We start from the raw sequence: 26,168 nt of genomic DNA, 5'->3' as shown, positions 1-26,168 counted from the left end.
GGGTCCCGGACCCCCACCCTAAGGTGGAGTGACGCCCGCAGTCACTTCACAAGGCAAAAATTGTTACGGGGCAATAAAGGGCACAGCAGCGGCCAATGTCTGGCAGTGGGCACATGGGGGTGCGGGGGTGTAGGTGCCAAGCGCCATGGCTTAGACCCGAGATTGGAGTCCGGCCGCCCCCCGACAGCAGCCGCCTCCTGCCCCCCGTGCGCCCTAGGCGCCACCATGTCGGGAGACAAACTTCTGAGCGAACTCGGTTATAAGCTGGGCCGCACAATTGGAGAGGGCAGCTACTCCAAGGTGAAGGTGGCCACATCCAAGAAGTACAAGGGTACCGTGGCCATCAAGGTGGTGGACCGGCGGCGAGCGCCCCCGGACTTCGTCAACAAGTTCCTGCCGCGAGAGCTGTCCATCCTGCGGGGCGTGCGACACCCGCACATCGTGCACGTCTTCGAGTTCATCGAGGTGTGCAACGGGAAACTGTACATCGTGATGGAAGCGGCCGCCACCGACCTGCTGCAAGCCGTGCAGCGCAGCGGGCGCATCCCCGGAGTTCAGGCGCGCGACCTCTTTGCGCAGATCGCCGGCGCCGTGCGCTACCTGCACGATCACCACCTGGTGCACCGCGACCTCAAGTGCGAAAACGTGCTGCTGAGCCCGGACGAGCGCCGCGTCAAGCTCACCGACTTCGGCTTCGGCCGCCAGGCCCATGGCTACCCAGACCTGAGCACCACCTACTGCGGCTCAGCCGCCTACGCGTCACCCGAGGTGCTCCTGGGCATCCCCTACGACCCCAAGAAGTACGATGTGTGGAGCATGGGCGTCGTGCTCTACGTCATGGTCACCGGGTGCATGCCCTTCGACGACTCGGACATCGCCGGCCTGCCCCGGCGCCAGAAACGCGGCGTGCTCTACCCCGAAGGCCTCGAGCTCTCCGAGCGCTGCAAGGCCCTGATCGCCGAGCTGCTGCAGTTCAGCCCGTCCGCCAGGCCCTCCGCGGGCCAGGTAGCGCGCAACTGCTGGCTGCGCGCCGGCGACTCCGGCTAGAAGCCGGGTGGTTCCAGCCATTCCTGCAGCCAAAGGCACTGGGCCAGCGCGGCGCACGCGCAAGAGGCGCGCTTCGAGGGAATATGCGAAGCTGCCGCGTGCTGCTGCACATGCGCTTTTTCCCTTCCACTTCCCTCCCTTTCTTCCCACGGGTGAGTCCGCAGTTGCCCTTGTTCGGAATCCACGTTCCCCGCGATCCCGGGAGCTGGAGGCGCATGCGCATCCGCGATTCCCTGTGACCAGGCCCCGAGAGGGGCGAGACCCTAGGGGACGGAAGCATTGCGCCTGCGCGGAACTCTCAGCCTCTGCGCGGAGGGCGTCCTTTCCCAACCAGCCGTGGGTGCCAGGTTCCCGGTTGGAACCTGCAATAAACTCGCTGTTCCTCGCACCTGGCTCTAACGGTGGCCCCCATTTGCGGACTAGTGGAGAAGCGATCGCTCCGTCCGGGGAAGGCAGGCGCGGGTACCCTATTTTAGAGTCACGCATGTTGAGGTTATTGCTCCAAGACTCAAAAGGGAGTCGGGAGGATTCGAACCTGGACCTTTTGAGCTCCTCAGTATGGGCAAACTCAAAGGAGCTTTGTTGTCCCCGGGTCGTGATGTCGCTGTGATGATGGGCTGGGAAGCAAGTGGACCCCAGCGCCTCGCCGTCCACATCTTTTAAGAATGGAACAGCCAGGGGTGGGGCGAGGGTGGCCTGTCTCCACGTAAAGTAGGAGTTTATAGATAAGGAAACTGAGGCCCACATGGATGTCACTTGCCAAAAGGCAGAGCCAAGGGCCAGGCGCGGTGGCTCACGCCTGTAACCCCAACACTGCGAGTCCGAAGCGGGCAGATATCTTGAGGTCAGGAGTTCGAAAACAACCTGGGCATCACAGCCGAGACCTCATCTCTTGTTTGTTTGTTTTTTGAGACAGAGTCTCGCTCTGTCGCCCAAGCTGGAGTGCAGTGGCACGATCTCGGCTCACTGCAACCTCCGCCTCCCGGGTTCAAGCGATTCTCCCGCCTTAGCCTCCCAAGTAGCTGGGACTACAGGCGCATGTCCCCCCACCCGGCTAATTTTTGTATTTTTAGAAGAGACGGGGTTTCACCATCTTGGCCAGGCTGGTCTTGAACTCCTGACTTCGTGATCCACCCGCCTCGGCCTCTCAAAGTGTTGGGATTACAGGCGTGAGCCAACGCGCCCCGGACCCTGCCTCTTGGAAAAGAAAAAAGAAAAAGAAAAACCCCGGGCGCGGTGGCTCACGCCTGTAATCCCGGCACTTCGGGAGGCCAAGGCGGGTGGATCACCTGAGGTCAGGAGTTCGAGACCAGCCTGGCCAATATAGTGAAACCCCGTCTCTACTAAAAATACAAAAAGAAATTAGCTGGGCACGGGGGCGGGCGCCTGTAATCTCAGCTACTTGGAGGCTGAGGCGGAAGAATCGCTTGAACCCGGGAGGGGGAGGTTGCAGTGAGCCGAGATCGTGTCACTGCAGTCCACCGTGGGCAACAAGAGCAAAACTCCGTCTCAAAAAACAAACAAAAAAGACACAGCTGTGATTTTTTTTTTTTTTTGGGACAAGGTCTCTCTTTGTTGCCCAGGCTGGAGTGGCACGATCTTGGCTCACTGCAGTCTCTACCCGGGTTCAAGCAATTCTCGTGCCTCTGCCTCCTGAGTAGCTGAGACTACAGGCGCAGGCCACCATGCCTGGCTAATTTTTTGTATTTTTAGTGGAGACAGGGTTTCACCATGTTGGCCAGGCTGGTCTCGAACTCCTGACCTCAGGCGATCCACCTGCCTCGACCTCCCCAAAGTGCTGGAGTTACAGGCATGAGCCACTTCACCCGGCTCACAGCTGTAATTTGAACCCAGATCTAGCAACAGTGACGTTGCGGGGGTGGGGGAAGCCCTCCCTGCTGTGGGTCCCTTTCCTCTCGGGAAGAGGGGGTGGGGGAGTCAGGGCGGGGCTGGGCGAGATTCAGCTGGACCCACTAGCTCGTTCCTTCCTCTGTTCATTCATGTAGTCATGCATTTCTTGAGCACCTACTGTCTGCCAGGCCCCAGAGCTCATGGCGAAGAGACTTGGGCCCATCCCTGCCGAAGACGAGACAATTGAAAAGTCAAGTAAAATAAAAGAATGACATGGAAATAAAATAATTGTAAGTTGTGCTAAATGCCAGGTAGAGTTGGGAGGTGTTCAAGGAGGGACTCTGGGCAGGGCGTGGCAGCTCACGCCTATAATTCCAGAACTTTGGGAAGCTGAGGTGGGCGGATCGCTTGAGCCCAGGAGTTAAAGACCAATCTGGGCAACACAGCGAGACGGCCATCTGTACAAAAAATTTAAAAATTAGCCAGGCATGGTGGTGTGTCTCAGTTACTTGGGAGGGTGAGGTGGGAGAATCGCTTGGGCCTGGGAGTTCAAGGCTGCAGTGAGCTATGATCGTGCCACTGCACTCCAGCCTGGACCACAGAGTGAGACCCTGTCTCAGAAAAAAAAAAAAAAAAAAAAAAAAAAAAAAAAGTCAAGGGACTCTGAAGGTAAGAGAAACAGTCCAGGTTGTTCCCCAGGAAGAGGAGAGCTGGCGTGTTTGAGTAAGGCCAGTAAGCTTATTTGCCTGGAATAGGGAGGGAGAGAGGGAAAGGAGATGGCAAGGTAAGGAGGAAATCGAGAGAGGACCCCACAGAGCCTGGGAGTGGCTCCCATTTGGGGTATATGGGGAAATGTATTAGGTATATTAGGAAATCCTAATCGTGCCTACCTGCATATGAGCCCCACATAGCTGCTCCTCTGGTGGGTCTCCCCATGCCCAGCCCCTGCTTACTCAGTCTCAATGGCTTTCTGGTGCCCTGGTGATGCAGTGCCAGCTCTATCTTCATCCCTCCAAATAGATATATGGCCCTGTCCCCTTCAGTTTTGCAGATGAGGAAACTGAGGCTAAAAGAGGGGCAGTGCCTAGCCTCCAGTCTTGGCTGGACCACATCAGAGTGGAGGTAGAAAACCCAGCTCCTGGGGCCGGGCATGGTGGCTCACGCCTGTAATCCCAGCACTTTGGGAGGCGGATCACTTGAGGTCAGGCGTTTGAGACCAGCCTGGCTAACATGGTAAAACCCCATCTCTACTAAAAATACAAAATTTAGCCGGGCATGGGTGGCTTGCACCTGTAGTCCTAGCTACTGGGGAGCCTGAGTCAGGAGAATCACTTGAACCCGGAAAATGGAGGATGCAGTGAGCCAAGATCCCACCAATGCACTCCAGCCTGGGCAGCAGAGCAAGACTCTGCCTCAAAAGAAAAAATAAATAAATAAAATAAAACCTAGCCCCTAGCCCCTCTGGTTTATTCGAAGGGTGCTGCTCCTGACTGGGGCCATGCCTCAGACTCCCCACTTGGAAAATGGGGCAAAACCCCATCCTTGGGGTAGTGGGCATGGCTTCAGAGTGGGCGTAGCTTGAGTACTGGGCCCAGGACCTTCCCTAGACTCCCACTGCACTTAGCTAAAACCCACGCCCTTGCCCCGTCTTCCCACCCAGTCCCACCACATTGCCCTTTTTGTTCTTGACCTGCCATGCTGGCTCCTATCTCCAAGCCTTTGCACACTCCTGGCACTTTTCCCCTCTTCAAGCCTTGCCTAAAATGTCACCCCATGCCCTCCTCTCAAGGTGCTATATGTTTCTGTCTGGATAGCTCCTGCCACATCTCCGGGGCCCAGGGCATAGTGCATGCCATCTGTCGACCGACGAATCTGTGGGAGCAGATGGGGTCAGGGTCTCTGCCTGCCATGTGGCCACAGACCCAAGGCTCAATTCAGAGAGGATGAGATGTCGGGGACAAGATGTCAGGGACGAGGGGAGTGTCCCATTTTCTCAGCTGGAGAGGCTATTTGAGACCATGACCCAGGACCCACCCCTTGAATCTGCCCCAACTGCACTGACAAGCCTGTGCCCAATCCAGGGAAGCAGAGCCTCACGAGGAACCAAGAGCCAAGCCCAGGAGACAGCACCCCATAGGAATGTTTCTCAGGCCAAGCAAGAAATGCCTGTAGCAAGCCTCTGGCCCCAGCTACACGGTAGGCTGAGGTGGGAGGATCGCCTGAGCCTGGGCAACAGAGAGCCTCTAGGCACTCTAGCCTGGGCAACAGAGAGCCTATCTCAAAAAAAAAAAAAAAAAAAAAAAGTGGCTGGGTGCAGTGGCTCACGCCTGTCATCCCAGTACTTTGGGAGGCTGAGACCGGTGGGTCACATCAGGAGTTTGAGACCAGCCTGGCCAACACGTGAAACCCCATCTCTACTGAAAATTAACTGGGCGTGCTAGTGGCGGCACCTGTAATCCCAGCTACTCGGGAGGCTGAGGCAGGAGAATCGCTAGAACCTGGGAGGCGGAGGTTGCAATGAGCCGAGATCGCGCTACTGGACAGGCTGAGGTTCAGTTTCTACCATGTTCTCTACCAGCTCTGTGCCCATAAGACCAGGCACTTGGGAGTTGTGGGGAAGGTATGAGCTCCCAGGCCGGAGGCAGGGATGCTTCAAAGACAAGAAACAGGGCCAGGCGTGGTGACTCACACCTGTAATCCCAGCACTTTGGGAGGCCAAGGTGAGAGGACTGCTTGAGTCCAGGAGTTCAAGACCAGCCATGGGCAACATGGCAAAAATGTGTCTTTGCAAAAAATACGAAAATTAGCTGGGCATGGTGGTGCATGCCCATAGTCCCAGCTACTGAGGAGTCTGAGATGTGAGGATCACCTGAGCCTAGGGAGGTTGAGGCTGCAGTGAGCTGAGATCAAGCCACTGCATTCCAGCCTGGGCAACAGAGTGAGACCCTGCCTCAAATAAATAGCACCTAGTAAAACAGGGTCATGTTTTATGCACATTAAAATTCAGCAAAATGATCCCAGGTCTCACCTTAAGAATAAAACTTGAAACTATCAACACTTGAAAACACATTTTTGCCAGGACGTCGTTCATTTTGGATCCAGGTTGGTGACTCTGTGCTTAGATTGCACATCTGTAATATCACATCCTGCAGCAAAGACACCATCGAGGCCCCAAGCCTGAAAATTGCTCCAGGAAAACCCACCACTCTAGCGTGAAGGCTGATGCGGCAAACACAAGCAAATTCCACTGAGATTTTTTTTTTTTTTTTTTTTTTTTTGAGAAAGTCACGGTCTCTTACCCAGGCTATAGTGCAGTGGCGCAATCTTGGCTCACTGCAACCTCTGCCTCCCGGGTTCATGCGATTCTCCTGCCTCAGCCTCCCAAGTAGCTGGGGTACAGGCACCCACCACCACATCCGGCCAATTTTTGTATTTTTAGTAGAGATGGGGTTTCACCATGTTGGCCAGGCTGGTATCGAACTCCTGACCTCAGGTAATCCACCCACCTCAGCCTCTCAAAGTGCTGGGATTACAAATGTGAGCCACCAAACCCAGCCCCCACTGAGATTCTCATTCCTCTCTCCCAGCCCATGGGGTAAGTTTGCCACAAAGCTCCAGAGGAGAGGGGCCGTGGGGACTCCATCCCCACAGTCAGTGAGGCCCCAGCAGCAGATGCACCCCGCCCTTTGCTTCTCTCATTAGCTAAGGGTCATCCTCCATCTCCCTCCAACCTGCCTCGGAAGCTAGGACGAAACAATACAGAGAAGCCAGGGCAGAAGGGACAAAAGAAAAGTCCAGTTGACACATCATCCATTTATTATCCTTCAGAGTCTAAAACTTCCTCGTGATACAACGTATAGCCACCCATTCCAGCCTGCTTATTGGAACTTCTATTCCCATCTGGTGGCAAACATTTCTTTTTACATTTGTTTTACTATCAAAGATTTAGAGTCACAATAAATACAAGTGACAGCCTCCACACCCAAAGAGCCCCAATACCCTGCACTAGTGTAACCGTCTATTACACTTTAAGGATTATAAAATTGTTTGCTGTCCTTTTTTAAAAGCTCAGTCCAAGTTCTTTAGGTTAACGTCATGTGCAGCATAGCTCGGCATCAAAAACCCTATGGCAGAGCAGCAAGGATCATCCCTTCTGTGATGAGAATATTTGTATAGAGAAGTCTCTCCCCTGCCTCTACGTCCAATAGGAGAGCGGGAGCCACGGGGCCCAGCGGGGCTGCCACTGGGTTGCCTCATTCCCTCTGCCCTGAAGCTTTTGCTTCACCGAGGTCCGTGGAGTACAGGTAAGACCAGGCACAACTAGCACTGTGGGCTGTTCCACTCTGAGAAGGGCTGCTACAGACCTCGTCAGAGGGGTGGTTCCTGGTCACCGTAGCGTTCCTGGGATGAGGTCAGGACGGCCATAGCTGTGGGAGGTTCCAAGGGCACTTGGCCATTCCAAACCCTACCCCCAACCTCCCCTACAACAGGCGAGGTGTGAACTCTGAGATCTCCCCAGCCCTGTCTACAGAGCAGCTGACAGAGGGAACCGTTTCCAGGTGCTGTTGGAGGTTCATGTCACAGGTAACAGGGGACAGTTACAATCAGTTGGGCTGGGGGCTCCCACATTCTGACGGCTTGCAGGAACCTGATCCTGGTAGGGCTCTCGGGACCAGGACCCAGGCAGTGCCCGGTTTAAGAGGGTGTGCTTTGCTGTGGGTAGAACACCCTTAACATTAATCAATAGCTATCCTGGTGCGTCCAAACCCCACACCCAGAGAGGTACTTAATAATGCCTTCACCTGGAACATCATAAACGTCATAATACAACAACCCGCTTGGGGCTTATCGTAGAGGTTATGCTGCAAGGAACTGAAAGGAAATAATGGGCTAGAGTGTTCGAGACAGCAGAAATGAAGGAAAGATTAAGGCATCTCACACTTTTGCCCCCTGGGGAAAAAAAAAAAAAGTTTACATCACAGTATGTACGTTGTCCCTGATGGAATGCTCCCTGGGGACATGGGGCCGACCCTCTCCCTTTGGAGGGGCAGCAGTCCATATGAACTCACAAGGATGGGTTGACAGCCATCAGCCCTGGAGGAACAGCCAGGCCAGGCTGGGAGAGGTCAGGAGCTGGAGCTGGGGCTGGGGGCCGGCAGGTGCGGCTCGGATCTGGCCCCCTGGTCAGACCCAGCTGACCCAAGCTGGAGCAGGCAGAGGTGACTTCGGTCTGGATGCCTGATCCCCAGCCACTGCATAGAACTGAGGTTGGTTCGCTGGGGAGGGCTTTCAGTGGGAAGAAGCCAGCCTGGGTGCTCCTTCCGGGAGGAGCTGGAAGATCTGGCCCCTGTCATGGAACAGAGAGGGCTAACAGCTCAGGGTCGTAGGAGACAGGTATTTATTTGCCAGGCACACAGAAAAATGCGAGGAATAGAAATGCTTGCATACTCTTGATTTTTTTTTTTTTTTTTTTTTGGTGTAAAAAACACACCCTCCCCTCCCACCCCAAAAAACATCAAATTCCTTCCTTTTCCCCAAATCCCTGGATCTTGGAATGAAAGCCACCCTTCCCCAATCTGTCCTCACCTCCTTCAGCCCATCCAAGTTATGCACAAAAAAACAAAAATTAGTGAGAAATTTGGGGATTTGCACAACAAAAAATTAGATAATGTTTTCCAAAACTAGGTCTTCTATGGTGTGTCAAAAAAAGTTTCCTACAGACTGAGGATATTCACACGACAGGAGCCTGGGGGTTAAATGAGCCTTTATTAGAATGTTGTAGCAGTTGTGTTTGAAGGCGGTGGCCCTACAAAAAAAAATTTAAATTAAAGTCCCTAACTGCATGGGTAGGAAAACCAGGGCTGGAGCTCAATTGGAACCGGTGGAGCCCAGAACTCATGGAGACATACGTATGTACGTGGGCACGGGACGCCCTCGCACTGGCATGAAGCTGGCCCAGCCTGTAAGAGACACGGAATAGCTTCTGCCTTTCCTCACGGAACCAGTTTTTAAAGAGTGGGACGGGAAAGAAACAAAAATGAAACTAAAAGCAGACCTGATCCTTTTAAAAACATTTTTGTAGACTCTAAAGGGAATTACAAAAAAAAAAGTCTGAAAGCAAATCCTGACAGCAACCCCTAGGTTTAAGGACAGGTTCTAAACTAGACCCAAACGGAAATCCTGACATCTGTGCGCAGCGGCTCGCCGCACACCTGGACGGCACCTCCTGACCTGCACACACCTGTGCACGCTCACCTCCCAGGAGCAAGGCCAGGGTGGCGTAAGATTGCGTCCATCGAAATGAATAGAAAAAAGGAAAAAATTTAATAAAATAAACCACAACAGAAAAACCCCGCGACAGTCCCCCCTCCAGCTTCCTGCTCAGGGCTGCTGCCGACCGGATCCTCTCCTTCTCCCTTCATGGGCAGCTTCTGGAATCCCTGCTTCTCTGGCTGGGTCTGTTCTTCAGTTTGTTCTTCTGCTAAGTCTGGAAGGTCCGGGGGCGGGGGTCTCCAGAACAAGCAGCAATGGAGGCGTTCGGCTGGAGCGAGGGCTGCCTCGGCCATCCCTGCATCTGTCAGTCAGTCACGGGGGCGGGCCGGCCGTCCCTGCCAGGGGCTGTGGCACCACGAGCCGCCCACCCTCCAGGGCACAGGGCCAGCGGGACGATGCAGCGTACAACAGGGACCCCAGGGTCTCTGCACGGTTTACTTTTAACTCCATCATCATGAGGTGATTAAAAAAAAAAAAAATCTTTCAACTTATAGATCGCCATGGGAAGGTAGTCAAAGATTGGGAGCCTAAGACAGGGAAAAGCAAAAAAATGAAACGCCCCACTCGGTTCAGAAGCCCCGGGCGCTGGCCTTGTCCATGCGCGTCACAGTGTCCAGGGTGAGCCGCCCGTGTGCCGGCAGGGGCCGAACAAGGGGGCCAGGAGCAGAACCAGCCCCCAAGGTCCACTTTTCTGCTGGTGTCGGGCAAACTAAAGGCAAAGAGAGAAAGGAAGAAAGCCCACGGGAAAGGTCCCCCAGCGATGATCCTCATCTGCCTATGAGGCGGCACCAGCCCTCTAGCCCTGATGAAACTTTGCAGCCAAGAATTGAGGTCTTGCCTCTGCAGCATGGCCGGTGCTTGCTCTTGGGGCGGGCACGGTGTCTTCCCGAGCCAGCGGAGGGTGGTGCAGTGGGTCCTTCTAGACCAGGGGCCAGGTGGGGGAGGAGGGAGCCCGTCTTCCACGGGGCCTGGCTCGCACTATTTCCACGTGGCTGACTGGGGGATGGAGCGGGGTGGGATCATGTCCAGGAGGTACTCTCGCTGGCGGTCCACGGCCGAGGAGCTCTTGTGCACCGCCAGGCTTGGGCTGACAAACGCAAGGGTCCCGCCTGCAACAGAACAGAGCGAGCAGCCGAGAAGGCCCTCGTCAGGAGGGCTCCTGGGAGGAGCCCAGCCATAGCTGCCTAGACCCCAGCCCTAATACAGACTAAGGACCAAGGAGCCCTTGCGCACCGCCAGGCTTGGGCTGACAAACGCAAGGGTCCCGCCTGCAACAGAACAGAGCGAGCAGCCGAGAAGGCCCTCGTCAGGAGGGCTCCTGGGAGGAGCCCAGCCATAGCTGCCTAGACCCCAGCCCTAATACAGACTAAGGACCCAGGAGCCCTTGCAAACCCGCCCACACTACTCCTCAATCAACGTTTCAAATCCCAGGCCCCAGAGCTGAAGAGTATTTAGGCAGCAACTCAATGGCCTTGACATTGCCAGGCTCTGCCAAGGTAATCCCAAGTGTGGGGCAATCATCAGAGGGTGAGCAGCTACCTACGTTCTACAGAAATGAAGGTGCTGACCACGGTGCTGCTTAGAACAGTGGAAAACCATAAACAAATGTGTGCAACAGGACAATAATGCAGGATGGAATACTATGCAGCAATGAAAAACTATCTTAGCTGGGCACGGAGGCTCAGCCTAGAATCCCAGCACTTTGAGAGGCTGGGGGGTGGGAAGACTGCTTGAGGCCAGGAGATAGAGACCAGCCTGGGCAACATAGTGAGGCCCCATCTCTAAAAAAAATATCAGCTGGACATGGTGGCACATCCCTGTAGTCCCAGTTACTCCAGAGGCTGAGGTGGGAGGATTGCTTGGGCCTAGGAGATCCAGGCTGCAAGAGAGCTATGATCGCGCTACTGCATTCCAGCCTGGGCAACATAGCAAGAAGCTTCTCCAAAAGAAGAAAAAAAAAAAAAAGGAAAAAAAAACTATCTCCTACCCTCAAGTGTTGTTGTTGTTTACTGGTCTCAAACTCCAGGCCTCAAGCAATCCTCCTACCTTGGCCTGTCAAAGCACTGGGATTATAGGCACGAGCCACTGTGCCCAGCTCAAATTTTAATGCGTCCAGTAAGGGTCTCTCATTAACACACAAAGTAGCCAACGCAAGACACACATTTCCACAAAGGACCCTCAAGTGAAGGGGAGACACTGGGGAAAACCCTTAAATGTAATATTTGTTCACCTGGGGGAGGAAAATACAAGCCATTGCCACAGTCTTTTCTCTCTGTATTTTCCAAATTTCCATGATGGACAAATATCATTTTTATAATTGGAAAATAAATAAATGCCCCCACCCAGCACACGCAGAATTTTTGGCCAGAGTTGGAGGTAAGGGCTGCCCCAGACCCCTTGAGATGGGGTCTCACTCTTGCCGAGGCTGGAGTGCAGTGGCACAATCAGTGCTCACTGCAGCCTCAACCTCCCATGCTCAAGCGATCCTCCTCCCTCAGCCTCCTGGCTGAGTAGCTGGGACCACAGACACATGCCATGTGCTTGGCTAATTATTTTTTTGTAGACACAAGGTCTCACCATGTTGCCCAGGCTGGTCTCAAACTCCTAGGCTCAAGCAATCCTCCCATCTCGGCTTCACAAAGTGCTGGGATTACAGGTGAGAGCCAGCATGTCTGGCCCTAAGAGTATTTTTAGTGGTGGCTAATACATTTTGTGGAAAAAGCGTTCCCAGGTCAAATGTTCTTAGGAACCAACCCTGTGTGCAAGGGCAGCACTCCAGAAACCTGGCAACTGGGTCCTGCCAGGCGCTCTCTCAAAACCCCCGTGGTAACTCTTTTAGGAAATGGTGCTTTCAACTATTTATTTTCCCTCTAATCCTACCATCAGACACAGCAACTAGTGATGCCTTCATGCTCCCTTTCAAACTTTAAACACACACACACACACACACACACACACACACAGCTTCCAGATGACTTCCACCACCGTGCCCACATGCACACACTTATCGACTTCTACTACTTTCTTATCCTTTCAAACTTCCCACAAGAGTAATTTCTGACCAGCCCGTGAGTCCTTAGCTGTCTTAAACCTGCTGAGCAGAACGTCTGGCTGGCTGGTTTGATGACAAACACACTCAACTGTCCAGGCTGCCTGGATTCCTCTGCAGCCGAACGTCTGCTGTTTCCTGAAGTGCCCCTGCAGAGCCTGGCACCTGGGCACGCCTCTCACTTAGGACAGTGGCAGGCTCAGCAGGCTCTCAGGCTCCCCCCACCACTCTGCCTGGGGCCTGTCTCATGATTGTCCTCTCCTACCTGCAGGGCCACAGGCTTCAGGGTGCATGTGGGACACTTTGCTTCCTCTCCCAGAGGGTGCCCATCTCCTTAACTTGGCCCTTCCTGACCACCTTTTCTTTCCCTATTTTTGACACAAGAAATATAACACTTTTGTTCTAATGTTAACACATACATGAAAAAATAAACAGGCCATCGGGACCATGCCAGGGACGGTGGGGCCGCAACTGACTCCGGAGAGCCCACTGGAGGACCTTCACCCCTACTGGTTGTTCTTCAAACACCGTCTCCGGCAAGGCCTCCACTACCTGCCCCGGGTGAGCCAGCCGCTGCCCTGGGCACACCCCCTGCCCCGCATTACTGTTCTACTTTGCACCACTCGGTGTGACCGCAGCATGGATGGCACAATGACAGAAAAAAGATGTTCGCTGCAGCACAAAGAGAAAAGGGGGACCCTGAGTGGGCAAGATATGGGTGTGTGCTGACAAGAGTCCACATGGATGGCTGTGGGGGCACCCTCTGAGCCAGGCCTGGCCCATGTTTTGTCGGTCAAAGACTGAGCCGGGGTGCAGAGAGTGAGGGTGGTTACCATTTCCTATCTGCTCGGGGCTGTCACTTCTTCAGGGTATCCTGGTTAGGGGCAGGAGGGAAAGCCAGAGTCCGAGGAGGCTGAGCTTGGGAAGCGGGCCTGGGGGTTCACCCGCTGCACATGTGCCTCTGTTTCGGTTAAGGAAGGGTGAGCCCCACAATGGGCAGGTCCCCTGGGGAGCCCTGTGGAGGTCACCCACCTGTGCTGAGGGGCGTCTTCTTCCAGTTGGAGGTAGCGCTGCCCTTGCCGGCGCTCACGGTTCTCTCAGAATGTCTGCTGGTCCTGCTGACCAGGGCTGTGGCCGAGGCTGAGTTCTGCAGTTTGGGTGACGGACTGAACGTGTGCAGGACACCTCGGGGCGTCGTGGCCGAACCCCGGGACAGCTGGCTGGAGGCCTGCAGTGGAGAGAGGGGGGTGACGGCTCATGCAGGGAAAAGACAGCAGCGGGCGAGACACTCAGCGCAGCCTCTCCTTGCTCTGGCTGACCTCTTCCCACCCACATGGGGTCCCTAAAGTCCAAAATCAGGAGACCAGGTAAGTTACACAGAGGGGTGGGGGAGGGGAGAGAGTGAAACAGAAACAGGGAGAGACAGACAGAAGAGGCAGCGTGACAGTCGGCGACTGACGTGGTCACGGGCTGCGGTGGGGGCGCGAGGCTCCCGGCGCCCAGCGCGGTTCTGACCTGTAGCACAGCCCCGTTACTCCAGTCGCGGGCCTCTCCTGAGCGGAACGCCAACTTACGCCGGGGTTTTATGACCTACACAAACGGGGGTTGAAAGCAAAGTCAGTGCGGTCTGCTGGCCGGCCCAGGGTGACCGAGGGTGAGCCCCACAGGACAGGCCCGTCCCCTGGGGACTTTAGGCGCCAAGTGGGGATCTTGAGAAAATGCGTTTAGTGAATTGCAAAGAACTTCCAAGAAAACAAAAATTGCCAAAAGGGAGCTTCGAGTCTACAAGAGGGTGGGAAGGAGAAGCATTAAAATAAAACAACACGAGAACAAAAAACTTGATTTCAAACTTGTTCCTCTCCAAATTTAGCAAGAACATTTTTCCAAACGCCCCTTTGGTATCTCAACGTGGCTTTCAGAAAAGTCCCTGGAGACAAGCAGTACTTGTCAGCCGGCAGCCTGCAAGTGAGAGCTACAAAGTCTAAAGAAACTGCAAATTAGTGTTTTTGCCGCCCAACACCACCATTAACTGCAATTTAGACGCGCAGTTAACAATCAGGCGGTGCAGCGCAGGCGTGGGGTGGATCGCGGAACGGCCTCTGCCTACTAGGGACGGCACTGCTGGCAGCAGGCCAGGCTCACCTGCTTCAGCGCGGGGTGTGGGGCGGCGGTGGGCTCGGCCTTGGCCTGTGCAGGGGCCGTGCCCTGCTGCAGGAGCCGCTGCTCAATCTCCTGTTCCTGCTGCAGCGCCTTCACAAAGGCGGCCTTCAGCCGGCTGGTGTGCTCCACCTTGAGCGCCTTCTTCTGGTTGGTTGTCATGCAGTTCTCACACATGATGGCGCCGCTCTTCTCCTCCCGCCAGCGGCAGGTGAAGTCCGTCTTGCACTGTGCACACATGTAGGGCTCCCGGGACAGCACAGTGGCGGCTGACATCCTGCCTGCTGCAAGCAGACAGCACATGGCTCACGTCAGAGGGCCAGGACGACAGTCAGGGCCCTGGCCGCCCCCAGCCCAGGATGCTGGAGTCTCAGTCGCCACAGTCTGTCCGTTCTGCAAATGCCTACTGGGCACCAATGACATGTGGACATGGGGCCGGCCAACGCCGAACAGCTTCAGAAAACGTCGGCCTCCTGTCCCACCCATCGCTGGACATGACACCACTGAGGACCAGCAGGGACCATGCCAAGCCGTGCCTCAGTGTGGTGGGCACCCTTGCTTGTGTACGAGTTAATAAGGGTGACAGGCAAGTCACCCAGCAAGTGCTTTGTGGGTGCTGAGGTACTCAGTTCATTCTTAGGAGGGGGAACCCCCAAATGCTCCATGTCCTGATGAGGAAACTGAGGCCAAGAGAGACCAAGTGACCTGTAGATCACATTGTCACCCAGTGGCAGGGCAGGACTCACACCCGGGATAGGCCCCAGGCCTTGGGCTGCACCCACTGCACAAGGTGGGCAGCAGGCTACAGGGGCAGCAAGGGCTTGGTCCCCTTGTCTGGGGGACAGAATGCATAATCTCCTTGGGGGCTGCAAGAGGTAGCTGGGGAAGTGTACATGAAGCATGTGCTCGGGTGTGAGGTCTGGGCGTATTTGTGCCGACCTTTTTTGTGTTCAGCACTTAGGGGACTTAATTGCTCTTGGTCATCACAGACAATGTCAGAGGACGGCAGGGGCTGGGGGGTGGGGAGATGGATGTGGCGAGACCCTCGGCCTTCCCTCTCCTGCCTGGACTGGCCTGGCCCCTTCAAAGCCCCTGACCCATGAGACCGCCACCTGCAGCTTACATGCTCTGGTGACAACGGCACATCTCCTTGCACACGTCCAACCCATGGCCAGCGTGAGCGGCGCCAGAACCAGACATGGCGCGAGGCTGGGGGCTCTGGGAGGTGTCAGGAGATGCCTCCAGCAGGGCTCAAAGTCTCTCCCACAGTGAGGTCCTATCCTTGGCAACAGGAGAGGGAGACTGAGCCCTGATGAGGGAACGGCAGAGACAGACTGGTCTGGGAGAGCGGATGCCCGCACAGGCAGGGGCAAGGAGGGGCACTGGTCCCAACTCGGCCCCCAATCCTCATTTCCTACAGCAGCCCCAGGTGGCTCTTTTGCCGACATCACCTTGTCGAAAAGGAGGCACCAAAGGCACCAGCCGGGCTGTGTCAGAGCCTCACCTCCCCACAGCTCCCCCAGGTCCCTCCTGCAGCTGGGAGCTGGAGGCCATGCCCTTGGGGCACGCTGCAGTTAGTCTCGGTACCATCCTGTGGCCGGGAGTTACGAGAGCGACTGAGGGGCAAGGGAGTGGGTTACAAGCAACTCTACATTTGAGGGCCACTCTGAGGCTGCGCCAGGCCCAGCCCCGCGCAAGTGTGGAGAGCTCTGCCTCTTGGGGACCCTGGGTGCAACCACATGGGGGCACCAGTTGATGCACCAAAGTACCCTAAGGGAGTGGGGAGAGCATCTTCCCAACCCCAGGTGCTGGGGGCACAGCTCGACCTGGCCCCCATGCCCTCCTCCCTCTGTATCCTGGGCAGTGCGCGGGAGGTGCTTCTCTGCACACACCCACCCCGCTGCTCCCAGGTCTGTGCTGGGAAGGCTCTGAGGCTGCCAGGCCCTGCCCCTGCCCTGGGCCCCTCACAGTCCTGCCGACTCCTCTGCTCTGAGAGTCTGATGCAGTCACCAGGAGAGGACTCAGCCTCCTGGCCTACTCGTGTCACCCCAACCTCAACCTGTGGGCAGAAACGTCCTTGGTCTCCATGTCTGGGGAGCAGGGGCTCCCTGGGGGCCAACTCGGCCACTCAGATCCACCCACCCAGCCGTCTCCAATGCTGTGATCACCCCGTAGATGTCCTTTTATTCCTAAATCCCCCAGGACACAGTGCACTCCCACGCTGCCTGAAGAGGGTGATCATGCGAGCCTGCCCCTGGGCAGTGGGGTGGGCTGTCCCTCTCCCTCCTCAGAAGCTGGGAGCACTTGAGGCTCTGGAAGGTTCTGCCTGTGTGTCACAACTCCACATTGGCCTGAGAGCCCTTCGTGGAGGCCAACCCTGTCAGCCTCCCACAGATGTGCACCCTCACGTCTACCCCACCACACGCCAACGTCACGGAGGCCACTACTGCCCGTCCCCCTGGACCCTGAGCCTCTCAGGGCCTGGCTCTCAGAGGCCCCAACCGGAGGACAGTGTCCAGACTCCACAGTGGCACTGACGGTGTCCCTGCCAAGCCCACCCAGGACCATCCTGGCTAGGCAGCCCTGCCCCAGCCTCTGCTGTGTGTTGGAAAGAACCCACGGGGGCAGCACCCTTGGAGGCCAGAGGCGGAAGCAGCCCGGCTGGGTCCAGGCCACTCACCTTGTGTCTCCAGTAGGTTCTGCACCACCTCCTCCAGGCCGACCAGGTAGATGAACTCGTTGTTGGCGGCGCTGGGCAGGAAGTTCATCTCTGGGGCTGGGGGCTTGGGTGGGGGGATCTCGAGTAGCGTCTTCTCCAGCTGTTTGCGCAGCGCCAGCTTGGCGGCCGCCTGTCGGCTTGCTGGAGACTCAGCAGAGGTGACCACAGAGGCCACACTAGTGGGGGTGGAGTTGGCCTGAGCGGAGGTGGCTGTTGTCCCCTTCAGTGATGCTGGGGTGGGCTTTGGGAGACAAAAACTCAGTCAGGGCGCTCCGTGCGCCTGCCCAGAGGAAGGCTCCCCAGCGCCCCGAAGCCCGAGGTCCTGTCAACTGCACTAACCAGTACCCTTGACAATGGCGTCCTTAACAAAAGTGAACCCAGCCATGATAACAGGCTCTCAGAAGCCAGGGCAGCAGGGAGAGGTGCGAGAAACACACCACCCTAGGTGGTGGCTGCTCATCTGCACATGTGCACCGAGGTTTACCAGATAAACCGCACACACTTAAAATCTATAGTTTGCTGTGCTCCGCCATGTGAATGTGAGGGCACCCACGTGGCTGTCACCAGGTTCTGGTGGTCACCACACTGCCCAGCAGGGCCACTGTCCTCTGGCTGTGGCCTGGCCTACTGCCTTCTCACAGGGTAAGAGGGTGCTCACCGCAGCACCCCCATGAGCCTCTCTGCATGTGCTCCCCTGGGATGCTAATGTTTGAGGTAGTCCCCGAGTCCTTATGGGGCGATGGGGGAAGCAGCTCCTAGGCCAACCTCTTCCCCTTGTCCTCCACCCAGTCCTCACCGCTCCAGTGCCACCTCACAGTCCTGCCTGGATCCCAGGAGCAGACCCTTGACTGTCTCCACCAGCCCCACAACTGCTGGATAGGGCTCTCCCTGAAACCCAGAACTGCCCATATGCCAATGTTATTGCTTTTAGGGGCTGAGGACCCCTCTGGAAATATGATGAAAGCTGTGCACCCCACCCCCAGAAAATGGACACACCCAATGACTTGCAAATGCCACACTGTGGGGCACAGGGTGTGCAGGATGCCTTCCCAGGGTCCCACCCCCCAATAAAGGTTCCCAGAGACCGGCCTGCTGGTTTGTTGTCCCCTCAGCAACCAAGACCAAACCCAGGCCTCCCTCACCTCTGACCAGCCAGTTCCCCTCCTCCTTCCCCTCACAGCCTCCCCCAGCCACGCTAGGAGCAGACCACCTTCTCTGCCACTGACTGCCTGTGCCCACCCTCAGGAAACAAAGACAAGAGAAAGGACTGGATAAAAGTTCACGGGTGGGCAGGATGTGGTGGCTCACGCCTGTAATCCCAGCACTTTGGGAGGCCAAGTCGGGCGGATCACTTAAGGTCAGGAGTTCAGGGCCAGCCTGGCCAACATGGTGTAACACTGTCTTGACTAAAAATACAATAACTAGCTGGGCATGGTGGCAGGCGCCTGTAGTCCCAGCTACTTGGGAGGCTGACACAGGAGTATCTCCTGGGAGATGGAGGTTGCAGTGAGCCAAGATCATGCCACTGCACTCCAGCCTGGGTAACAGAGGGAGACTCTTGTCTCATAATAAAATAAAGATATTTGATCGCACCACTGTACTCCATCCAGCCTGGGCAACAGAGCAAGACTGTCTCCAAAAAAGAAAAAAATTTAACAGGTGTATGAAACTACCTGCCTGGGTCAGTCCAGGACTAGCCATCTTCTCTGCACTCGAACCTGACCTTCGAAAGCAGGCAGGGACACTGCCCAGAGCCTTGCTCTTGTCTGAGGAGGGTGGGCAAGAACAAACTGTGCCAAAGAGGGAAGAAAGAGCGAACACGCCCACCAACAAAAGCCCCTGCAGACCTGGTAATTTTATCTGTCAGCCAAGGCGCCTGTTTCCAGCCCACCCGCCCCTTGGTTCTGCTCTTCCCATCCTACTTCCAGGGGGTGGGGACAGACCCTCCCCATCTGAGAGGCTCTGTACAGAGGTAAAGGGACGTGCGGCTAAGAATAGGCGCACCTGGTGACATGAGAACATTTGCTGAGGAGGCAATCGGAAGAAGCCACTGCCGGGAGGGCGGCATGGGCTCCGGTGCCCCCCAAGGCATCTCCGGGCCCATCACCGGCCTCTCCTGGGCCTCGACTATCCCCCTAAACCTGCTGTGTGCCACATGCTGTTTCCTCAGCCATGGGGCTGGTAAGCAGACCCCACCTTCAGCTCAGGTCCGTGCATCGCCCCTCTCGTCAGCTGCCCACCTGTGCTGGATATCAAGTCTGCCCACAAAACTTCTGCCCACGACCCAGACAGCCCTGTGGCCCCCAGGAGCTCAAGTCCAAGCCCCTGCCTGGCTCTGAAAGAGCAAGGCAGGTCATGCCACACAGCCCGGGGAAACACTACTGTGCCCCAGAACCTGGGTCCAAGGGGAGCAGTCACAGGTGGGACACACACTCTCCCTGGCACAGTGTGGCACAGCCCTCACCTGTGGGATGTTGACGAGCAGGCTGGTGTTGGGAACATTGGCGACGCGGATGAGGCCCTGCTGGATGATCCTCTGTCCCTGAATCTGCACACTGGGCACCGACGCCCGGGGGGCCAGGAGGAGAGGCGGTGGCCCTGTGCTGGAATGTTGCCTAATGCTGTGGATTTGCTGTTGGGGTAGGGTGGGGAGAACAAGAAATCTGACTGAGATCAACAATGGAGCGGGACCGGAAGGCACAGGGCACTTTGCCCCCAAGGACTGGGAAGGGCCCTACTTTCAAGGTAGACGACTGCTGAGGCTGCCAGGTCTCCCCCATGTGCACAGCCCTGCTTACCTGAGCCCCCCTGACGAGTGGGGGCATGACGACCTGCGAGCTCGCCTGTGGCCCCAGCTTCGAGGACGCCTGCTGCCCACCTCGGACCAGGGGCGGGGGTATGACACTGCCGGGCATCCGAGCTGAAGAGGTCTGCCAACGATACCAAGACCCAGATTTACATGGACCGGACCCCCCCACACTTTTTTTAAAGCAAGCAGTTTTGCTGCTTTTATGAAAGTACATACTAGTTTTTTTTTTGTTTGTTTTTTGTTTTTTAAGTAGCAGAGAAGTTAAAGAAAATTATGGATGGGCACAGTGGCACATGCCTGTAATCCCAGCACTTTGTGAGGCCGAGGTAGGCAGATCACGAGGTCAGAAGTTTGACACCAGCCTGGCCAACGTGGTGAAACCCCATCTCTACTAAAAATACAAAAATTAGCCAGGCCGTGGTGGCACGTGCCTGTAGTCCCAGCTACTCAGAAGGCTGAGGCAGGAGAATTGCTTGAACCTGGGAGGCGGAGGTTGCAGTGACCCAAGATCGCGCCACTGCACTCCAGCCTGGGTAACAGAGCAAGACCCTGTCTCAAACAAACTAACAAGGCAAACGTATAACACAAAATTAAGAAAGATGACTACTGATTCTAAATACTGCAACAAGGAATAGTGAGTCCACCCAGAGCCGTGCAAACCTGGGCTCACTCCTGAGTGAGTCCCACCAACATGGCAGTTCATTCTCATGTGACACTGGCCGGCCCACGGCAGGATGGGCATGGTCACCCCCTAGAGCAAGCTGAGGGCTCAGGCCTGTTTGAGAGGGAGGGACAGGAGGGCCTCTTCTGACCTCAGCCATATGGCTAGGAGAAAGCCTCTGCCCCTCACCTGGAGGCCCTGGAAGGAGGCTCTCTGGCCGGAAGAGTCAACATGAAGGGAGATCAGGCTTGCTAGGGGCGCTCACTGGAAAGCCCCCTTCCAGTGTTGGCCATGATTTCTGTCTGTGACATTAACAGTGGCCTACTTTGGGCCGTGGGGCTTGGAAAGTGCACGTGTGCTTCTTCCCCTGGGCTGTGGGCTGGAGGGCCTCACTCCAGCCTACTCAGAAGGAAAGCGCAACCTCTTGCAGAACCTGGGCCAGGGCTGTTTGGGAGCCCGAGGAGCCTGTTCTTGACAGCAGCAGTGCCAGCAGGGCACCCAGTGAGACGCAGAAGGGACACTGACCTGGAGTGATGGCTTGCCAGCAGGAATGTTCTGGGTGCCCCGAACAAGCGGGGGAGGGGTGGTCACGGTGCTCCCAACAGAACCTGTGGGCTGCAAGAGAGCAGGACACCAGGAGGTGAGGGGCCACCGGGCCGGGCCCTCTCCTCACACGGAGTTGCCAAGATTTAATGCTGCCGAAGAGGACTGACTGTCTTCCTCCTCTACGGCATCAGGCGCTCAGAGGTTCTGCTTGAAGGCTGAAAGTGACCCCATCTGCAGCGGGAGGTGACAATTTCTACATGGGCCTAGAAGAGATTTTCCAGCAGCCCCACCCCCTACTCTCAGCATCACTTCTTGGCTGCTCCCTGACACCCACGCAGTGTCCTGGCACCCGCTGTGCCCTCTAGGGGACAGAATGGCTGATGGTGGCAGCACTGCTGAGGCAAAGGACCCATGGCCCAGACAGGGAGATCTCAATCTCAGTGAGAAAACGGTGACTCTGGGCACTTTTTAAAGCTGCATGTTCCAGCAGAGAAGGGCCAGTGAGAGACTTGGTGTCCCTCAATGAGTTTTCGACAAGTGACAAAGAAATAGAAAAAAGAAACCGGCAGGCTCTTTCCAATCCACTTGCTAACTAGGTAGGTGTAAGGTGGGGGGCGGGGAGGGGGCGCGGGGGCAGTGGGGGCGGGGTTTCAAAAAACAAACCCCAAGCCAGAGCAGAGAGAGTCCTGTCCTTCCTTCAGCTCCTGCTGCCCAGGACACACTTACTTTCTGGTTCACTGAGGCAATGACTAAAGTACTTGGAAGGTAGGAGTTTCCCAGAACAGAGCACTCAAAAAGCCTAACAAAATAAACTTAACCTCGCTGCCCATTAAGCTGCATCTAGAAGCAGCGCAACAGCGAGCTTCGGGCTCCAGGGAAGAAGAAACAGAAGCAGGACCCTCCCGAGAGTTGGGGCTGAGATCCACGGGAGCTCAGCACACTTCCAGCTGAGAGGGGACTGAGACGCACACAGCAGGAGGGATGATGGTAGAGACTGGGGCATCCCCTGCGCCCACAGTGCAGGCGGCCTTTCTGCACAGAGTGCTTCACCCAGAAACATGCTTCCAGCGGCACCAGACATCTGTGCTCCACTTCCTTGCCACCTGTTGTCTAAGTGAGCTTTAGGGCGGGCGCAGTGGCTCACGCCTGTAATCCCAGCACTTTGGGAGGCCCGTGTGGGCGGATCACGAGGTCAAGAGATCCAGACCATCCTGGCCAATGTGGTGAAACCCCGTCTCCACTAAAAACACAAAAATTAGCTGGGTGTGGTGGCACGTGCCTGTAGTCCCAGCTACTCGGGAGGCTGAGGCGGGAGAATCACCTGAACCCAGGAGGCAGAGGTTGCAGTGAGCCAAGGTTGCGTCACTGCACTCCAGCCTGGCGACAGAGTGAGATTCCATCTCAAAAAAAAAAAAAAAAAAAAGTGAGCTTTAGACCCTCAGATCCAGAATACTCTAGACTGAAATTCACTTTAACATCTTTTAAGCTGAATCCAAAATGCACACTGGAGTCCACAAATGCGGGAGTGGGACCTTGCCCTATACTCCCTCAAGGAAGCCCTTTCACCTTTCTGGCCGCTGACATTGATGAGGGGATCAAGGCAAGGCCAGGCGCTCCTGCTGGCCCAGGAAGGAGGGGAGACAGGCACGCACCTTCTGGGCGGTGGCTTCCTTTTGTATTTGACTCTGCCGCAACTTTTTCAACAAAACGAGTTTTGCTTCTTCTAACCTCAATTCTTCCTTCAGCTGCTTGATCATCCTTTCTCGTTCTTCAGGACTGCTTTTCTGCAGGGGCGAGAGGAAGAGGGTTGAGAGGGAGCGTCCTTAGTGAGGAGCAGAGGCCCTGCCGTCACTAGCTCCACCTGAGGGCATCATGAGTAGGAAGGGCACAGTGGGGCTCCGGCGGCAGCGCCAACACGTGGCTCACCATGAGGGCCTCGGTGCTAGTCTCCTTCAAGGCCACCGTGGTCAGCCCATTCACTCTCGGGCTCGAAGGCTGCTCGTTGTCGGAGAGCACAATCACGTCAGGTGAGGGGGGTCTCCTCTCGGACTTCATGTCACTGTGGGGTGGAGACAGTAGTGACCAGAGTGCCCTTGACAGCTGGACCCAGCGCCCACCCCTGTGGACACATGGCAGGGAGCTGAGACCTCCCCGTCTGTTCCCTGTCTGCCCTGCATCCTCCACATCCCCTGCCCTGCCCCATGGCTCCCAGGCTGCCTCCTTCTTCTCACCCACACGTCATAGGGCACCCAATCCCAGTGCCCAGGTGGGCACCCTGATGGTAGGGACTTCATGCCTGCCGCCATGTCGCCAGGGCTGAGGGTGCGTATGCCCCTGAGCATGACATGGTGACTTTGGAAAACATGGCTGCTCCCTCTACTGTGTGCCTCGGATCGGGTAAACACTCGGCTCGGGATCCTGGGGCCCTGCTCAGTGTTAGCCATTGTGGGGGCTTGAGCATGCTGGGTCTGATGGCATGTGTGTGCCTCGCCACCAGCCCGCAGCCCCTGGCCATGGTGGAAACCCCTTGAAGGGGAGCCCAGCTCCCTGCATGAACCAGATTTTCTTCTCTCTCCACTCAGGCAGGCCAAAGCCCTCACACCTGGCAGCCAACCTGTCCCCAGAAGACCGAGGGGTGTATCCACAGGCTGCCAGCTTGCTCACAAGGTGGCACCAGGTGCTAGATGGCCCTTCTTGGGCCCCACATGGCGGCAGTGGCTATCTGTTTTGAAACTGACTAGGACACAAGTTCTCTCAAAGACCAGAGACTCTTCACCTGCCTGATCTACTCATGGACTGGTTTCTGGCTGGCTGCCTCCAGCCCCACGTGGATGCCAAGGTCATTCTGCCTGTTACCCTGCTGCCCACTCTGTAAGTCCCAGCTCAAAACTGCAACATGAGACAGTTCTCATGATTCCAGCCCCCACACCTTTTTCTTTCTAATGAATTTGCCACGGTCTGGGGAGCTCACTTCCACCTGTGAACTTGACCTAAGGCCTGTTCCTCCCCTTTTCACCGTCGGCCCACGGCATCTCACTACCAGTTGGGAAGCACCAGGGGACAATCGGGGAAGTACTTGCAGGCTTTCCTCTTTTGTTATTTTGTCAAAGTATGGTCACAAACGTCTAAGAGTGTGGCTGATGAGCTGCTGTTATTCATCAGAACTGGGAAACAGTGAATATCCATTCTGTGCTAACTGCAGGCCAGGCTCCGAGACAAGTGCTCAAGGCACCCCAAGTCATTTGACCCAGACAGGAACACACTAGTCTGATTTTCCCTTTCCTGTGAACGATCCTCTAGGATGTATGTGTACAGCTGACACTACTGAAGGCGCAAGGCTGAACACCTGCTGTGGTGTCGCTGACCCAACGCAAGTCCCAGAGATGGCACTTTGTCCCCAACCAAGCAGCTCCATTTGCTGACGGCACAAGGCAAACTGTCCCTGATGATCTGGGTTCATTGTATTCTCTTTCTTTTTTTTTTTTTGAGATGGGGTCTTGCTCTGTCGCCCAGGCTGGAGTGCCGTAGTGCAATCTCGGCTCACTGCAACCTCCACCTCCCCGGTTCAGGTGATTCTCCTGCCTCAGCCTCCTGAGTAGCTGGGATTACAGGCATGCACCATCATGCCCGGCTAATTTTTTTTTTGTATTTTTGTACAGACAGGGTTTCACCATGCTGGCCAGGGTGGTCTTGAACTCCTGACCTCAGATGATCCGCCCACCTCGGCCTCATTGTACATTCATCGAAGTGAATCAAGTCCATTTTTTTTGTCAGCAGGAAAACCAGCCAAGGACAGAACACGTCCTCTAGGTGGCACTGTGACCCAGAGAACAAACTCGGACAAAGTTAACTGGTTGCCGCAGCTCAAAGTTGTCCTGGCTCTTGCTCTCCCAGGGTCTAGTTGATAATTAGACCCCGGCAGGGTTGAGGAGAGTCGCTAGGATGAAGAACCTGACTCCGCTCTAGCAGCCCTCGGGACCTCTGAGGTCCCCTCCACACCCATGAGCTGCGTCCTCAGGGAAGGGTAGACACAGAGCACCAGAGGTTAAGGCTTCACCAATGCTACCCTGGACTCGCCAGATGCTGGACTCAGGAACCGCTTTATTTGCTCTCCTCTGGTCCCTCCTAATTCCACCCACCACAGCTACGTGGTGGCTGTACCTGAACGCCGGTCCTAGCCCTGATGAAGCAGCTTCTCACCAGAGACCTGGGCGTGGACAGAAAGGTACGATTTCGAAGTATACAATCCCCCAGGCAAGGGGTTATCAGCCCACATTCTGAAGCCCAGAACCGGGTAGTTTGTTTCTAAAGTAACCCAGGACACCTCACTCAGGTCTTAGCAAACCGCCAGCATGTCTCTCCTTGCTGCCGGCCCCATGCCGCCCAAGATCGACTTTCAAGGTGACCTCAGGGCTCTAATTCCAGGTTCCCTGGACGTGTACACACACTGAGCACCTCAGAGGCAGGCAGTCCCAAGGCTTCAGCACAGAGGTGCAGCAGCTGGCCTCCACCCAGGTGGCCTCCAAAGTGAACAGGGGAGCAGGGGGCCAAGGCAGCATCTTGTATAGAGTTACAGACACAATTCCTGGGCTAGCATGAGCTGAAATGAAATGACAGCCAAGCTCTAAGGCACTTAACACTTCTTATCATCTTATTGAGGGCGTGTGCTTCTTCCAGAGGTGAGATGTCTAATAAAATTCAAACCTGCCTGAGGGAAGAGGGTAGGCGAGGGGTCCAGACCACCTAGCAGCTGAAGCTGCCTGAGAGGGCTGCTCTGACCACAGCGCTCCCTGGCCCCATCTTGGCCTGCGACTAATCAATAACTCATCCAAGAGATGATGTCACCACCCATCAATGATCACTCAGCATCCCAGCAGCCAGCAGGGAGTGAACTTCCTGTATGCTAATCAGGCCACCAAAAAGTCATGTGACAAAGGCATTTCCCTCCTTGGTCACATGACCCTTTAACTGTGCCTTCCAACGTGAAAACCATGGCAACGGCCAGTTCCAACCGGTTTGTGACACGCAGCCTTCATTTTGAGAAGGGAGGTAAAGG

At 55.9% G+C, this 26,168-nt stretch overlaps 2 protein-coding genes across 29 annotated transcripts in view; one reads left to right on the top strand and one right to left on the bottom strand.

Annotated features, from left to right (window-relative positions):
* The first annotated feature begins 38 nt into the window (after nt 1-38).
* On the top strand, nt 39-9,199 carry TSSK6 (testis specific serine kinase 6). Its single transcript, XM_008970976.4, has 2 exons — nt 39-1,199; nt 3,054-9,199. Exon 1 carries the CDS (start codon nt 226-228, stop codon nt 1,045-1,047), a length of 822 nt encoding a protein of 273 aa, XP_008969224.1. The 5' UTR covers nt 39-225; the 3' UTR covers nt 1,048-1,199; nt 3,054-9,199.
* The window catches only part of GATAD2A (GATA zinc finger domain containing 2A), a 124,942-nt gene continuing 105,465 nt past the window's right edge, over nt 6,692-26,168 (bottom strand). For 15 of the 28 annotated variants that reach the window (XM_008970982.7, XM_055104076.2, XM_008970980.6 and 12 more), the window contains 10 exons: nt 23,039-23,171; nt 22,765-22,896; nt 21,092-21,181; nt 19,895-20,026; nt 19,561-19,728; nt 17,058-17,337; nt 14,363-14,661; nt 13,736-13,810; nt 13,253-13,448; nt 6,692-10,280 (listed from right to left, as the gene is read on the bottom strand). In XM_008970982.7, the coding sequence (XP_008969230.1) occupies nt 10,150-10,280; nt 13,253-13,448; nt 13,736-13,810; nt 14,363-14,661; nt 17,058-17,337; nt 19,561-19,728; nt 19,895-20,026; nt 21,092-21,181; nt 22,765-22,896; nt 23,039-23,171 (1,636 nt within the window). In that variant the 3' untranslated portion in view covers nt 6,692-10,149. Of the gene's footprint in view, nt 10,281-10,353; nt 10,440-13,252; nt 13,449-13,735; nt 13,811-14,362; nt 14,662-17,057; nt 17,338-19,560; nt 19,729-19,894; nt 20,027-21,091; nt 21,182-22,764; nt 22,897-23,038; nt 23,172-26,168 lie in introns of those variants that run through there. The other 13 variants (XM_034946278.3, XM_055104079.2, XM_055104074.2 and 10 more) reach the window with 4 other exon arrangements.

The sequence above is a fragment of the Pan paniscus genome, chromosome 20 (genome assembly GCF_029289425.2).
Source record: "Pan paniscus chromosome 20, NHGRI_mPanPan1-v2.0_pri, whole genome shotgun sequence".
Lineage (NCBI taxonomy): Eukaryota > Metazoa > Chordata > Mammalia > Primates > Hominidae > Pan > Pan paniscus.
The sequence above is the reverse complement of the archived record's forward strand: the minus strand, read 5'-3'. Positions and strand labels throughout refer to the sequence as shown.

Coding starts and splice junctions, on each gene's coding strand:
- TSSK6 (XM_008970976.4), top strand. CDS start 226: ATGTCGGGAGACAAACTTCTGAGCGAACTCGGTTATAAGCTGGGCCGC.